Here is a 15,470-nt window from a genome sequence, read left to right on the forward strand (position 1 = left end):
TCGTGGAGTAGAGTAGGTCCCTATGCTTGTCTTCTCATGGAGGGATCGTGGAGTAGAGTAGGTACCTATGCTTGTCTCCCCAGGAAAAGTAGGTCCCTGTGCTTTGAGAGACTGCTAACAAAAGTAATTGATTTATAAACTATTTTTTTCACAATGTGAGTAAACTTGTGTGTTCCAATTTGTGGGTATTTATAAGTACATGATTCCCAGTAAAGGAAGCAAATTCCTTTACATCACTTCAAGAAATAAATTACAAATTACACATCATATTAATATTTTATTGACTTCATATTCACTTTCAAACTGCCTTTCATTGCTTCCCAATGTTTCATTTACAAAATCTATGTAAAACAGTGATCTACAATCCAAATCTACAAAGTTGTATTCACAGCAAATATAGGAATTTGATCAGCACATAGTGAACAGCTTGTCAATAGAAAATAATACACATATCTCTGTATGTACAATATAGATATCACAGATGAGCAAATATATACAGTATGTATAGAAATAACTACTCCACAAAACACACCTAAACAGCACCCTTCTAATGCTGAGGTGAAGACATAGCAAAATCATATCACAAATCCTAAAAACGTCAAATTCAGGGAATTCAGTCACCAGTTCTGTTATATTAGGTTTGATTCTTGCAGTTTGAAGTACATGAAGTAATTTAAAGCGTTGTCCTTTGAAAATGACTTCACAAGATATGAAGCAAACTGTTCATGATCAGGAATCCTGTGAACACTAGGGACTAAACAGTAGTCTACATATTGATGGAAATCCCTGTCAGTGTACACTGGTACATGTATCACACCTATTGTATTGTGGAAATAACTGGCAATAGTTTGTTGAAGGACATGCCCATAAGTTGTATTCTGTATTCACAGAGAAGCGTAACGTAATATCAGAATTCTGAACACAGCCTACAGCACAAACTCATATGCTTCTTTCCTATAATTCCTGATTTTCAACATTTGGTAATTTCAAACATGAATATTAAATATCACTAGGATCTGGACACTACAAAACTTGCTATTTTGTTATTAGACATAATTTAAATCCCAGAGGTAGAAGAGTGATGGATATTGATGTGTGAACAGAGCATATTAAACATCTGTTGTATTTAAAACTAAAAAATAATAATACTGAAACATACTCAAGTACAGGACGGATTTTCTGATACCCCTTCTCCCAAACTTTGGCAATACTGAAATTAACAGCTATTTGTCATATTACAAAAAATAATGTTTGCAGCACAGTAACATAGTATACAGCATAAAAACAATTAAAAAAGGTATCACACTGTCATGTCCATATAAAAACACTTATATGAACAATAACACAAACAGCAAAAACTGCATTGTTTGATAAATAACATTTGGAATGTGGACACTCATATTTGGATTGAAAAAGATAAATATGTTTTACATTTGCTTCATTGATAAAAAGAACATCCTCTGCACTGAAAGGTTAAATTTGGTTCCACTGACCAAGGAATGGCAATATTTCAGTTTACATAATAATGGACATGATAAATACTGTTTTCAATGAAAAAACAAAAATACAACATTGCCATGGCAACAATAAAGTTGTTTCCACAGCAACCGCTAGTTGTCCAGCTGACACATCAAAGCGACACCACGTCCGATCCAGTGGGATTCGGGTTTGTCTGATGGGATCATCATAGCAATAACAAAGTTTGTGGAGTGACCAGTAGTGGACAATGTCCCTCTTCTCTCGCTGGTCTTGTACACTGGACACTTGTACACTGGCTTGTCTGGAATGTCGGACCTCTTGAGGGGCTTCAGCCAAAGCTGAAGTCATAAAATGGAATGTTTGATGAAATCATTTGAAGCAGTTTGGCAAGAAAGGATAAGGAACCTTTTTGGCTTTGAAATACTGATATGAAATTTAGCCATTTAGAAGTCTGACCACTTGACTTTCTTCCATCTGATACACCTCCACTGAGGTAATTCTATTGTTATCCAAGTGAGCTAAATCTCATATTTGGGAAAAATACAATATCCCAGGGAGTTTATATAAAATAAACAAGAGTGTTTACAGAACATCCCAGAGACCTTCTGAACAGTGGGAAATATTTTGAAGTCATAATTTGTGATGAATTATTATTGTCACTGTGTGATAAAATATATTGGTGTCGTTCTAAATTAACAATACGGACAATAACATGTGAATGAATAACAGATACACATTGACAGATACACAGAATGTTTATGAGATCCTGTGGAAGTGGTACTAACTAGAAGAATTTCAGAAAAGGTAAGGTTCAGACAGACATTAGTGACTTTGAAAGCACTTAGTCCAGGATTATGCTTACCGGTGGCATGGTGTCAAACAACACCTTTGGTAATGACTCTGCAAGTTTCTTGCCCTTGCGATCCCATCGGGCTCCATCCACATACAGACCATACACATACACACCTGGAAATGAGGAGTTTCAAATTCAGCTATTCATAAAAAAGAACTGACCTGTCAGACATTTAACCCTGGCAGAACGAATCAGAAAATGTCAGTCCTTTTGGATCATCATCATCATCATCATCAATACTCACCATCCTCAGGGGGTTCATCATACTCCTTATCATCCAGAACTTCATAGTCAAAGCCAAGTAGATCGATGGGGATGGTGTACTTCCTGGCATAATTCTGCTGAGCGCCTGTCAAGAAGGCCTGGGTGAAGAAGAAGCCTGACACCCAGAAGCATGTAGGTGGGCCAGTGTCGTACCAGTCTTGGAGGAACTTGAGACGAGTCAGGAAGTCGTTCACGTAGCTGCCGAGTGGCTTCAGGGATGGGTAGGACCTCTTCATCCACATCCCGGGAATCTTGCCCTTGAGGATGCTGAGCACCACCTCCTCCAGTTCCGATGACATGACCACCAGACCCTGGAAGGGAAGATAAGAAAATAATACACTGTGGTCTCTATGTGATGCCATTCTCAAGGTAACTTCAATACTTTGTATACACCTTGTTTCTCCAGCAGCTGAGAATACATACTGCTGCTATGTGGTGTAACATGGGAATACACACAGCTGCTATGTGGTGTAACATGGGAATACACACAGCTGCTATGTGGTGTAACATGGGAATACACACAGCTGCTATGTGGTGTAACATGGGAATACAGACAGCTGCTATAGGGTGAAACATGGGAATACACACAGCTGCTATGTGGTGTTAAAGTCATACATGTCTATTTTGAGTCGATAGGGCCGTCAAAACTCGTGGGAAGTCAATAAGCCATGTGAGCCTTGCAGGAAGTTTCTGCAAACCCCACTGTTACCTAATCTTGAATAAATATGTAGTGAAGATGGCACATGTTGAATGAAGAATACTGTCAATGTAATCTGAGCGCTCATTGAGCTGGAACCAGACTGTGGCTTGAATTGTTGGTTTAAAAGAGCAACAACATTGCAAAGCTGTTGTCTTCATTCATGGGTAGTGGATGTATGTAAAGTAGGAAAAACTGTGGAGTACTGATGGCCTCCTATAGGACAATGATATAACACTGGCATTCTTTTGACAGATTTCTGTTTGGTATGAGTTGACATATTTGATTTAATGCCAAACTCACAATACACTCATTGAAGGGTCTAACCAGTGGCATAAAAACAAGGTTTCTGGAAGAGAAAAACAAAGACATTATTTCCTTAGTGGATCTCTCGAAGGATTGGTCAGATTCAGTTCATGAACTCGCATGCAACATCTGTGCAAAGTTATTGACATTTAGTATTTAATAACTTTAAACTAAAACTATCATTGCACATGTTCCACAACATAAATGATGGCAAGGTGATGAGTCAAACTTCATACAGAGCAGAATGAGTCAAATAAATATTCTTGACAATGCATCATAGATTATTTTATATATCTGACTCCGTATGTCTGGTCATTTGAAACTTCTGGGGGAGCATGATTGCATGGTCATCCAAATACCTCTCAGCATAATTGGTCATTTAATACATCTGAGTCAGCAGTATTGACCATTTGATACTTCTGTCCCAGTATTATTGGTCAAGTGAAACATCTGGGTAAGCAAGGCTGATCATTTGATAATTCAGACAAAATATGGTAAATAATTTAATACTTTTGATATCTCCACTGACCTTAATAGCCTTCCTGATGTTGATGAGGCTGGCTCTGACTGTGATGAGCAGTCGATTGAAGCGGACCATCTCTTGCACGAGGACAGTGTTCATGCTCTGCTTGTATGATGTTGGGTATTTCCGCAGCGCTGCATCTGTGTCAAAGTTGCTGGGCAGCCTTGACAAGATGTCTGCCGCGACCTCATCCACCACATCATCAGTAGATTTACCTCCCTTTGCTGAAGCTCTTGCCTGTAAGAAGGTAAAGAATGATGAAGATATTTTTCTTTTCAGTAATACAATATCATTACATCTGAAAGAAAACAATGACACAAGTAATACTGAACATACTCTGAGGGTGCAAGAAAGCCACTTTGGAATAATGTGAAAACAGCTTCACAATACGATATCAATACATGAATACAATAACTTTACAAGACTACTTTGACGATTTGTACAGTATAAAGTGAAATCAGTAATAGTGATGGTGGCACCCTGATGATCTGACTGATTTCTTACATCCATAATCCCTTCTATTTATCCTTAAATAATGTTAACACATATGTTCAAATAACCTTAACATGATAATAACAATGCCATGATACCGATCATAAACTTTTATTGTAGGCTGTTACTTTTAAATGAATTTATACATAAAATTACAACTTTTATATTTCTTAACGTAACTTCATTTGACTTTTAAGGAATATACATTTTGAAAAAATTGTGCATTTTGAAATAAAAAAAGAGCTCATGCAGACAGGTAATATACCTGTTTAGGTATCAAAATAATCTGTTCATGCAAGTTTTATAGAACATTTCATTGTTTATATTAATATTCATGCTTATTTAATACATTCCTGTGCATATATTTTCTGCTTATCTATGTTAAAAAACAAATGTTTTCTATTTTTCTGTTCTAGTCTAAACAGCTAGGTTGCATTTTTATATTAGTGCTCATAAATGACTGAAGACTCGTTTTACTTAAAAAAAACTTAATTTAAAAAATATACTCCTTGTTCTATAAAAATCATTTCATTGAATTATTTTTGTTATTAAAATAAAACTACAAAATAGAACTCGACACATAGTCAGCTCAGCTAATTTGAATTTATCTGCACAAATTAAATCCTTATCAATAACAACTGGATGTTTCATATTCTAAATGATTGAATATTTTCAGTCATTTTTCAATATAATTTTGTCAAATCTCCATTGCCTAGGCACAATCAAATAATCCAATTTCTAAACTACTGTCATTCTAAGGTGATGTAGGTATAGAAATCTTTGCATGACATCTAATGAAAAGGAACCGGTGAATGAAATCATGATGAGAAATAGAAACATTATTAAGCACTTGATTTGTTTAGTCCAAGACATTACAAAGAAATATCCAAAAGATATATAAAATATCTTATAAACCTATTTAAGTGAATATGAACTTACTCAAGTCTGAAAATAAAGATTATTTGACACAATAGATTACTATTTAAATGATGCATCCCAGAGAAACATAGCAGCATATATTCTGTACAAATAGTTACCGGACATAATATTAACCAGACATGCATTTCTATTTCTCATCAAGGATGATCAGCTGTGAGTGAAATTGATGACTGCAATGAACGTGACATAAAGGAGAATGTGTGACTGTGACGATATGTCATCCACTATTCTCATTTCCTATCTAATATTTGTCTATTTCCTTCAGCTATACTTTATACTACCTGAATTTCTGCCTGTATTTTGTAATTAGAAATTTACACTTGTACATTTCATTGATGACATGTTAGGATGGAGTGTAGCATGCACGTGAGTGTAATCAATTTCAAATGGACATCTATCACACACTGTAACTCACATTGGAATCCTAGTAACAGTAATTACGAAAGCCATGATTCAAAATTATTTTGCATGAACATTTTACATCATCTATTGGTACTTACCGTAAATAGTTACATAAATCTCAACACTGGGACACAAACAATACAGTATAAATCAGGTACAGTAAACTACATCTACACTACTACAGAAAACATCTATCTAATTATTTGCATGAGATATAAGTGCTATAGTATGAGTGCTTGAAATATATGTTTCAGTTCTCATAAATCTAACTAACAAACATATGTAAATTGTTATTTTGTTATATCTACAGATGCCTGTAAAAGGTTAATTTCCATTATAGTCTCAAAAATTCTAAAAAACTATTTTTCATTGTGTGGAAAATAAATCCACCTAATTTGAAAATGAAGTTAACTTAGACATTCAAATGGACAATGCTTTTAATACATTTTTTTTCTTTTCTGCATAAAAAATCAATTTCAGATAAATAGTCCCTTTTACAGACAGTGTACTCCAGATAAGCATTGTTAGATAGGAGAGAAATGCTGGTATGTAGTAGTGCTATCAGCTTTGATTATGGGAAACAAAGCAAGTCTATATAAGATAACCAGGCTATGGTTAAGAAGTCAGCTAGGCTGGATCATCAGACATTTTGAAGATCTTAAGATTCTAAAATAATAATCGAGACATTTTTCGACAGCTACCGTATCTTACCCACCATGACAATTTTAAATTAATGTTCAGAATGTTTTTCTTTAAAAAATGCAAATTAATTTAAAACATTAACTTTGAAAAAAATTCTTATTAAATAAATCATCAAAAAGATAGTAACCATAAATGTTTAATTTAATGTTAATGACCAAATCCCCCATCCATTACATTTCTTCCAAGATAAAAGGTTTATCTGCCTTCAAATTGTCAGCAAATAGAGATCCAGATTATAAGAGATGAAATCACCGTAGAGAGAGTGTCTATCTAAGCAGCAAGGGACAGACTGTGGGAGGTCCTATATGTCTGTCTTACCCGTTTCTACCAACCCCGATCACACAACACAGCGCATTCAGCACATAGGAGGTGATGCATCCCACATGATAAATATAGTGGAGAGTGCATTCGATACAGCATGCAAAAAAATAAAATACATAATAACATTAGTTCATGCAATGTTCAAATTTTAATGTCATTAATGTGCATATTCCATGATTTCTACACCGTGCATCCGCAGAAACATGACCTCTGACCAGTGAGTGAGTGAGTGAGTGAGTATTGCTGACACCACATCAACATGTTACAGCTACTTGTGGCGATGTGCTTTCTGGTGTATTGATTATTTCTATCTTGTGTATATATAATGACATTAAACAATGATAAATATATGTCCATAATTTTTGTGTGTTGCTCATCTCACGCTGGTCCTAAATGACCATCATGCTCAAAATAAAAAAAATAAAAAGAGGCTATTTCATGAGACACATGAAATATCCTATTTATTATATACTTCTTGTCTAGTTATTCTACTTGTAAATTAAATTATTTCATTACAAATGTAAAACCTTGAAACGTCAATTCGCCCTACCTCACATGCAGGGATAGTTCACCACCCCTTGTAATTGCAACTTAAAAAGTAGTTCTGTATTTGTAAATTTAAAAAAAATATAAATAAAAGTAACAAAAAATATTTGAAGTCAATAAAAGGCTACATTTTTACATGCAGTGATAATTCTAGGGCGGGGCCTCTGGAATATCTAACATGTTCAGATAATAGGCCCATGTCAGAAATATTCCTGAGTGAACCCTGGATATGAAGAGATACAAAAACAACTTCAAAATGATATTTTTGAAATCTTGAGCCAGCTTTTGGAAGCGAAAGAATACATGCTGGTCAAGTAACAAAAATGGCCCTTGTGAAATGAACAGTCTCGATTGACGAGTAAAATGAGAAATTTACAGTTTATAACGAAACATTTTCCAGATATTAACCAACGGAAAGATGCTATATTAACTCCATTAATGACAACCTGTCATTATTTTGCCTTGTCAATGTGGAACTAAGGTAAAATTGAAGTCAAAAACAGTTTTTGGTCGGGCAAGAGACTTCCGAAAAAGGCAATTAACGAGGAGATAACTCTTGTATGACAACAGTTCTGTCAAAGTGTTATGTTCACTGCAATGAAAATATCCCTTTTCTAAACTCCAGAAAACTCAGTCTTTCACAATGAAGTATATAATAAATATATGTACCTATTCACCCGCCTGAATAGACCTTCTTGCTCTTGAGTAATAAATTAAAATTCCCCCTTCCAAAGAAACATGATTGCTGTATTTCATCAGAAGGTTTTATTCAAAGAAGCACAGTTACTCTGCTTAACTGCTTCACTTATCCATCTTATGTTTTCCACGTTATCAACAGCGACACAGCTACGAACATATCACAATAACTCATGTGAAATTATGAACAGATGTGGTTTTGGAAACTATCCAAAATTTATAACCAAACAACAGACAACATATCAGTTGTATTCTGAACCAAACTACAGATTTTGTCCTCATATAATTTTTTTGTTATTTTCTTTCCTCCCACCAGCTCCTTCTCAATCTGAGCATGGAGACGAGAACACACAATATCATATGAATGTCTACTGCAATGTTAATATATAAATTGTGCAATATATATCGCCTACAATTTCATATGAGACAAATAAACATCACATATAAAGACAACAATCTGAATTTGACCAAAAAAAAAGATATTACAACCACTAAAATTCCCAATTAGTTTTTTTTTATAAAAACATGTTACTGCAAATATACACATCACAGCTATACAGTGTATAAAATGGAACTGGCCCTATTAATGTTTATTTAAGTACATAAACAAACTCATGTAAATAACTAAATGAAGTCCCCTTTTTCCAACTGCCACAGACACAAAGCAATTAAAGAGCTTTCAGACATGAACAAACAACAGATACATCAAAATAACTTCCAAATTAATTCACACTCAAACCGAGCGAAAGACATGTATAAAACAGTATTAAAACCTTTCATTTCATCTGATCAGGAAATAATTATTTATTAGGCATGGAAAGTATCTGGATTTGGTTTAGTGTCATTTAATGTTTTGTCATTCAAATTGTCTTTCCTTTTCAAACCAAACTGATGATTACAAAGCCACAATTCGCAGCTTTATACAGTATTTCAATCATATCACAGAGTGATGCAGTGAGAGCAAAGTCATACACGTCATAGGCAGTTACAACCGCAGTGAAACCATCCGACTGACACAGCATCATTACATCAATCATGGTCAAAGTCGGGTTCAAACCCATAATTATTAAGCAGATCCTTGTTCAACCAAGGGATGCAACTCAACACAAGACATTAGACCACTGGACAACCAATGCCCATCTGAGAGGTGGTAGCACAATTATATAACTAGGAAGGCATATTAATTTCATAACTTACATTTCATACTAACTGGAAAGTAATCCTACTAAAATTTAGATTTATCTTTTCCAAAAGTAATTCAGATTAATAAGGAAATTCAGAATTTCAGCTAGATTGATCCATAACTCAGCATTAAGGTTCAAGTTCTCATTTTCAGTCATTCTATAAATTAGCAGACAATTTTCCTCCATAAATCATTGAATTCATTATTTACTTTAATGGAAATCCAGAATCCATCTACTTTCCCGCACAATCTACAATCATTGTGAATCCTCCCTTGTTCAGCTGACTAGTGTTCCACTGACCTGAGTGAGGAGGATGTTGTCAAACAACGTCTGTGTTTCCTTCTGGTCCTTTGTGATGTCCGCGTTGGCGTTCATGCCGAAGATCTCGGGGGACGGATTCAGGGGCAGGTTCCTAGTGTACTCAATGTAGCTCTCGTACTGAAATAAATACACCCGTAGGGAACATGTGACACGTGACACCAGCGGGGTTTACATGAGTCTACTAGGTAAATGGGCTTGTACAACACAAGACCGAAGGTCAAGGAGTTTACACCAATGGTCAGCTTGTAAATTCCAGTACACCCCACCTCGTTAGTGACACATGGAACTAATCTATTGGTAAATAGTTTGACTGACATTTTTAGAAGTTGGTAAATGATAGTAAAGACAAGATATTTGTAAGATAGATCCTTATACCATTGTCCAGGGAGACAACTCTTGCTTGACAACGATATAAAGATCTATTCCGAAACCTTGCATCATAATAGAAAAAAGAAGTCGCCATCCATAAAATATCTTGTCTTGATTATAATTTATTTTAGAAGTTCAAAATTTTGTTCATTTTATCAAGGTAAAGACTTATTTGTGTGTGACAATTAGGTCAATCTTGAGACAATTAGGTCAATCTTGAGACAATTAGGTCAATCTTGAGGCCGCCATTTGACTATAAATAGACCAGACCAGAGCAGACAAACAAGTGATTGAGATTATGACAATATCCCCACATATGAGAGTAGGATGACAAACAAATTAACCAAGTCGACGGCACTCAGAAAAAGTATCAAAAGCATTTATTTTGATGAGGATTTTCATTTTCAACACATGCATATGTTAAATTAATACCAACATTGAATAAAGATCTAAAACAAAGGGAAGCAACTCTGCATAGATCAATGTTCCATCTATGCCAACTGGAATGCTTCTAAGAAGGTTACATGAATTATAATGAACAGAAGACTGAAACCTACATCGCCTGTTGGAGGGGAGTAGAAGAGGCCGCTGACATCAAAGTAGTAGTCCTCGCGCTCAATGATGTCGAAGCAGTAGAACTTGTTGAGGATGGTGAGCAGCGTGCGTCGATCCCAGTCGTCAGTGACACGACCACCATAGTTACACTCTCCGGTCAGGTAGCGCAGGGCATCAAACTGGACACTCTAAACACAGGCCAATGTCATTGGTGAGACATGGATGAATATACATCTGATGGTATGTTAACACATCTCATCTGGGTACAGGGAAAGCGTATAGAGTTCAGTCAAGAAAAAATATCATGTAACAGTTGACTTTGTCATCTTCAAAATCAAACCCATCTGTTCTTTCATCCTTACATCATAGTCATTGAGGAACATGGCCAGCTGACGGACGCTGATCCTGAGATCTGTCTCGTTGAACTCGTACGGGATGTTCCAACCCAGCGGACCAAACTTCCTCCTCTCCTGAATCAGTGCATGGAAGAAGCACAGGCCGTACAACAGTTTCTTCCAGCAACTCTGAAACAGCAGCAGCAGCAGATGTAGCATCTCGACACGGAGAGAGCCCTCAAGGAGGAGCCCCAGCTCAACCCAGAGAGAAGGATCTATCCCTCTTAACAACACAACACAGTGGAATCTGGCAAAACCAGAATCTGACTAATTTCTTTTTTACACAGTGGCTTTTGCTTGGTAATATTTTCTCCGTTAAATGTCTTCGAGATAAGCCATCCCCAGCCCTTTCTGCATAAGGACCAGCACTGAGTCTGTTAATGGAATGTCATTTTGTAACTTGAAACTCCACAATCTCTGCTCAGATCCGAGCACATTCTGACCACTGGAGGATATAGTATAATCCAGATTTCTGTCATTACTGAACTAAATTTACTATGGTAAGTAATAATGTATCTTTAAAACTTGTTATATTTACTATTTCTTTTTTCCAGTCCAGTTTAGACAGATTCCACTGTATAAGGAATTTTGTGACCATGTTCAATATGGTATACTTTGAATGTTTTATATCATATTTGTTTGTAAAAGTTTTTCATCTTGAAATTAGGCCTATGTTAAATCCTTTTGAGGTGTGTGTGAATGTTTTTTGCTTTTCACTACTTTTGGTAATTCATTAAAAGCTTTAAGTAGTATAAATTTGATATAAAATCATCTTAAATATATAATAAGAGTTATCTGTATTATTTGAGGTGAGGTGAAATGGGGTTTAACATTGCGTTCATTGCATGCACATGTGTGTCTTCTTGTACTAACCCGGACTATGCCCATTTTATTGTGCTAGCCCAATGAGATACCATGTTGCAGTTTTACATGAATACCCAACTTAGATAGAGTATACTGACTCCGAGCCGACCAGTCCTTGTTTTAGACCCTTAATGCTGAGCACCAGGCAGGGTAACAACAAGTACCATCTTTTAAAGTCTTTTGGTATAACGTGGCCGGTGATTGAACCCCTGACCTAGCTGCTCTCCAGGCAGACGCTCTACCACAAGACCATGGAGGCGGTCCCTGTGTGATTTGAGAAAACATTAACATTTTTGTTGATCTTTTTTTTTATATGGTGTTTTTTTGTTTAAAGCCACACTCAGCAATATCCCAGCTATACAAGAGCACCCTGTAAATATTCAAATCTTGACCAGACAATCCAGTAATTGATATTGTGAGCATCAATCCATGCAGACAGGGTATGTCTGACACTCTATCAACCAAGTCCAACCCGCTGATCCATTTGGTCATGCACCTCTTACGATATTTCAAAATGACAACTGAGTGTTTAAAATTGAATTGAAATGGAGGCTGGTAGATTTAGAGTGGTCCAAACTTTACACATGATTAGAAACTTTCAGACGACAGATGTTGAACGAGTGATGTACTTTGAATAGTACTTTTGTTACATGCTTGAATGCCACACATCTTGTCTCCTAAGTCTGTTTATTAGAACCATGCAGCATGTCAAACTCCTATATAATTATCTTCAAATCAGACTAAAAATATATGCAAACATCTACTTACCAAAAAACACATTCTCATGAAATTACCATACATTTGCATACCATGTGCTAATGTGCTACTATTTTTCTACTCGGGAAGAACATATCAACTTAATCATTCATTCAGTTGATTGGAAATCTGTTGCTTGTACAACATTCACTGTAAAATAAACATACTACGATATAAACCTTGACCATGTGTAAACAGACCAAAGATAATTGCTGAATTTAGAGGGAAATATATTTTGGAACCAACTCAACCTTGATTTGCTCACAGGAATCAGAAGTTCAGAGTGTCAGATGAAAAGTTGTTTTGTGTCACACGCAGCAATATTCCAGCCGAGACTGACCATCAAACCCAATAAGTTGTCTTACATGATAAACATAGACTGGGGACATGGTGGTAGTCTAACCCTGAGAATCATCATGGGACAGAGATGAAATGAAACAGCTTTACTTGTGTATACCCTATACAGTGGAACACTGTTGTTGATGTGTTGAATCCCTGGTTGTGTCAAACTCACAGTCCAGTCCCAGTAAACTTACAGTCCAGTCCCAATAAACTTACAGCCCAGTCCCAGTACACTTACAGTCCAGTCCCAGTAAACTTACAGTCCAGTTCCAGTAAACTTACAGCCCAGTCCCAGTAAACTTACAGCCGAGTCCCAGTAAACTTACAGTCCAGTCCCAATAAACTTACAGTCCAGTCCCGGTAAACTTACAGCCCAGTCCCAGTAAACTTACAGCCCAGTCCCGGTAAACTTACAGTCCAGTACCAGTAAACTTACAGTCCAGTCCCAGTAAACTTACAGCCCAGTCCCAGTAAACTTACAGTCCTGTCCCAGTAAACTTACAGTCCAGTCCCAGTAAACTTACAGTCCAGTCCCAGTAAACTTACAGTCCAGTCCCAGTAAACTCACAGCCCAGTCCCGGTAAACTTACAGTCCAGTCCCAGTAAACTTACAGTCCAGTCCCAGTAAACTTACAGTACAGTCCCAGTAAACTTACAGCCCAGTCCCAGTAAACTCACAGTCCAGTCCCGGTAAACTTACAGTCCAGTCCCAGTAAACTTACAGTCCAGTCCCAGTAAACTCACAGCCCAGTCCCAGTAAACTTACAGCCCAGTCCAGGTAAACTTACAGCCCAGTCCCAGTACACTTACAGTCCAGTCCCAGTAAAATACAGCCCAGTCCCAGTAAACTTACAGTCCAGTCCCAGTAAACTTACAGCCCAGTCCCAGTAAACTTACAGTCCAGTCCCAGTAAACTTACAGTCCAGTCCCAGTAAACTCACAGCCCAGTCCCAGTAAACTTACAGCCCAGTCCAGGTAAACTTACAGCCCAGTCCCAGTACACTTACAGTCCAGTCCCAGTAAAATACAGCCCAGTCCCAGTAAACTTACAGTCCAGTCCCAGTAAACTTACAGTCCAGTCCCAGTAAACTTACAGTACAGTCCCAGTAAACTCACAGCCCAGTCCCAGTAAACTTACAGCCCAGTCCAGGTAAACTTACAGCCCAGTCCCAGTACACTTACAGTCCAGTCCCAGTAAAATACAGCCCAGTCCCAGTAAACTTACAGTCCAGTCCCAGTAAACTTACAGCCCAGTCCCAGTAAACTTACAGTCCAGTCCCAGTAAACTTACAGTCCAGTCCCAGTAAACTCACAGCCCAGTCCCAGTAAACTTACAGCCCAGTCCAGGTAAACTTACAGCCCAGTCCCAGTACACTTACAGTCCAGTCCCAGTAAAATACAGCCCAGTCCCAGTAAACTTACAGTCCAGTCCCAGTAAACTTACAGTCCAGTCCCAGTAAACTTACAGTCCAGTCTCAGTAAAATACAGTCCAGTCCCGGTAAACACACAGCCCAGTCTCAGTAAACTCAAACTTATAGTCCGAATTTCTAAAAGTTAAAAATATTTTAAATCTTACATGAAAAGTCAAACTCAAGTTTTTCAAACAACTACAGAGAGGCACTGGTTAGATTTTGATATCAGGTACAATGGCCCAGTCTTGATGCAACATGAAACAGATATGACAAATGCCTCTGTTTTTATTGCTTGTTTTACAAATGTTATTTACATATAATATGTACAACGTGGTAATATTGCTAGGTCACACGTTATAAGGTCGAGTCATTTGTATTGAACTATTTCTTTGGTCCCCAGGAATTCAAGACATGGGGGTCACACGTGATAAGGTCGAGTCATTTGTATTGAACTATTTCTTTGGTCCCCAGGAATTCTCGACATCGGGGTTTTACTGTACATAGTGTAACAGTAGTGTACACAGCAATAGGCCATCATATCTCATTCCACCCTCCAAACTTCCTATTCATGTGATCAAATGGAATATCTGACAGAAAATGTCCATGACAAAAAATTATCATCTTTTCTGAAAGTAGAATGATAACCTCATTCGCAATTATCTTGACATAGTCTACAGTTACACTAGGATAAGTCCTTATATAACAAAGTCTCTAAGGTTTAAAGAAAATGTAAAGAAATGGAGAGAAATTCTAAAAAATAACACTCAACGAAAGTTGAAACTTGAAAAGAATAACCCCAATCTCTGTCTCATACCTACCTGGACGCCTTCTGCCTAACAAACTCAAACTCGAAATAACGAACATGAATCTTTCAGAACATGCAATGTGCATTTGATCCTCTACACTCACCACTTTATCAACTGTGTCCTGTTGAAACGGTAAAATCTCAGGTATATACCTGTGCTCATTTTGACACGACCACACATAGGGTAACATCAATGATAACATCCAAAATAATGTGAGTACAAATGACATGGACTGGTTGTGGCAA

The 15,470-nt window shown here is 36.9% G+C and overlaps 1 protein-coding gene across 1 annotated transcript in view; it reads right to left on the reverse strand.

Moving 5' to 3' along the window:
* Positions 1-264: 264 nt before the first annotated feature.
* The window catches only part of LOC139464047 (dynein axonemal heavy chain 7-like), a 92,624-nt gene continuing 77,418 nt past the window's right edge, over positions 265-15,470 (reverse strand). The window contains exons 64-70 of the mRNA XM_071245572.1: positions 11,012-11,173; positions 10,652-10,837; positions 9,705-9,842; positions 4,129-4,359; positions 2,577-2,907; positions 2,342-2,445; positions 265-1,817 (exon numbers count right to left, since the gene is read on the reverse strand). Coding sequence (XP_071101673.1) covers positions 1,611-1,817; positions 2,342-2,445; positions 2,577-2,907; positions 4,129-4,359; positions 9,705-9,842; positions 10,652-10,837; positions 11,012-11,173 — 1,359 coding nt within the window. The 3' untranslated portion in view covers positions 265-1,610. The remainder of the gene's footprint in view (positions 1,818-2,341; positions 2,446-2,576; positions 2,908-4,128; positions 4,360-9,704; positions 9,843-10,651; positions 10,838-11,011; positions 11,174-15,470) is intronic.

The sequence above is a fragment of the Haliotis cracherodii genome, unplaced genomic scaffold (genome assembly GCF_022045235.1).
Source record: "Haliotis cracherodii isolate W230 unplaced genomic scaffold, xgHalCrac1.p SCAF_16, whole genome shotgun sequence".
NCBI lineage: Eukaryota > Metazoa > Mollusca > Gastropoda > Lepetellida > Haliotidae > Haliotis > Haliotis cracherodii.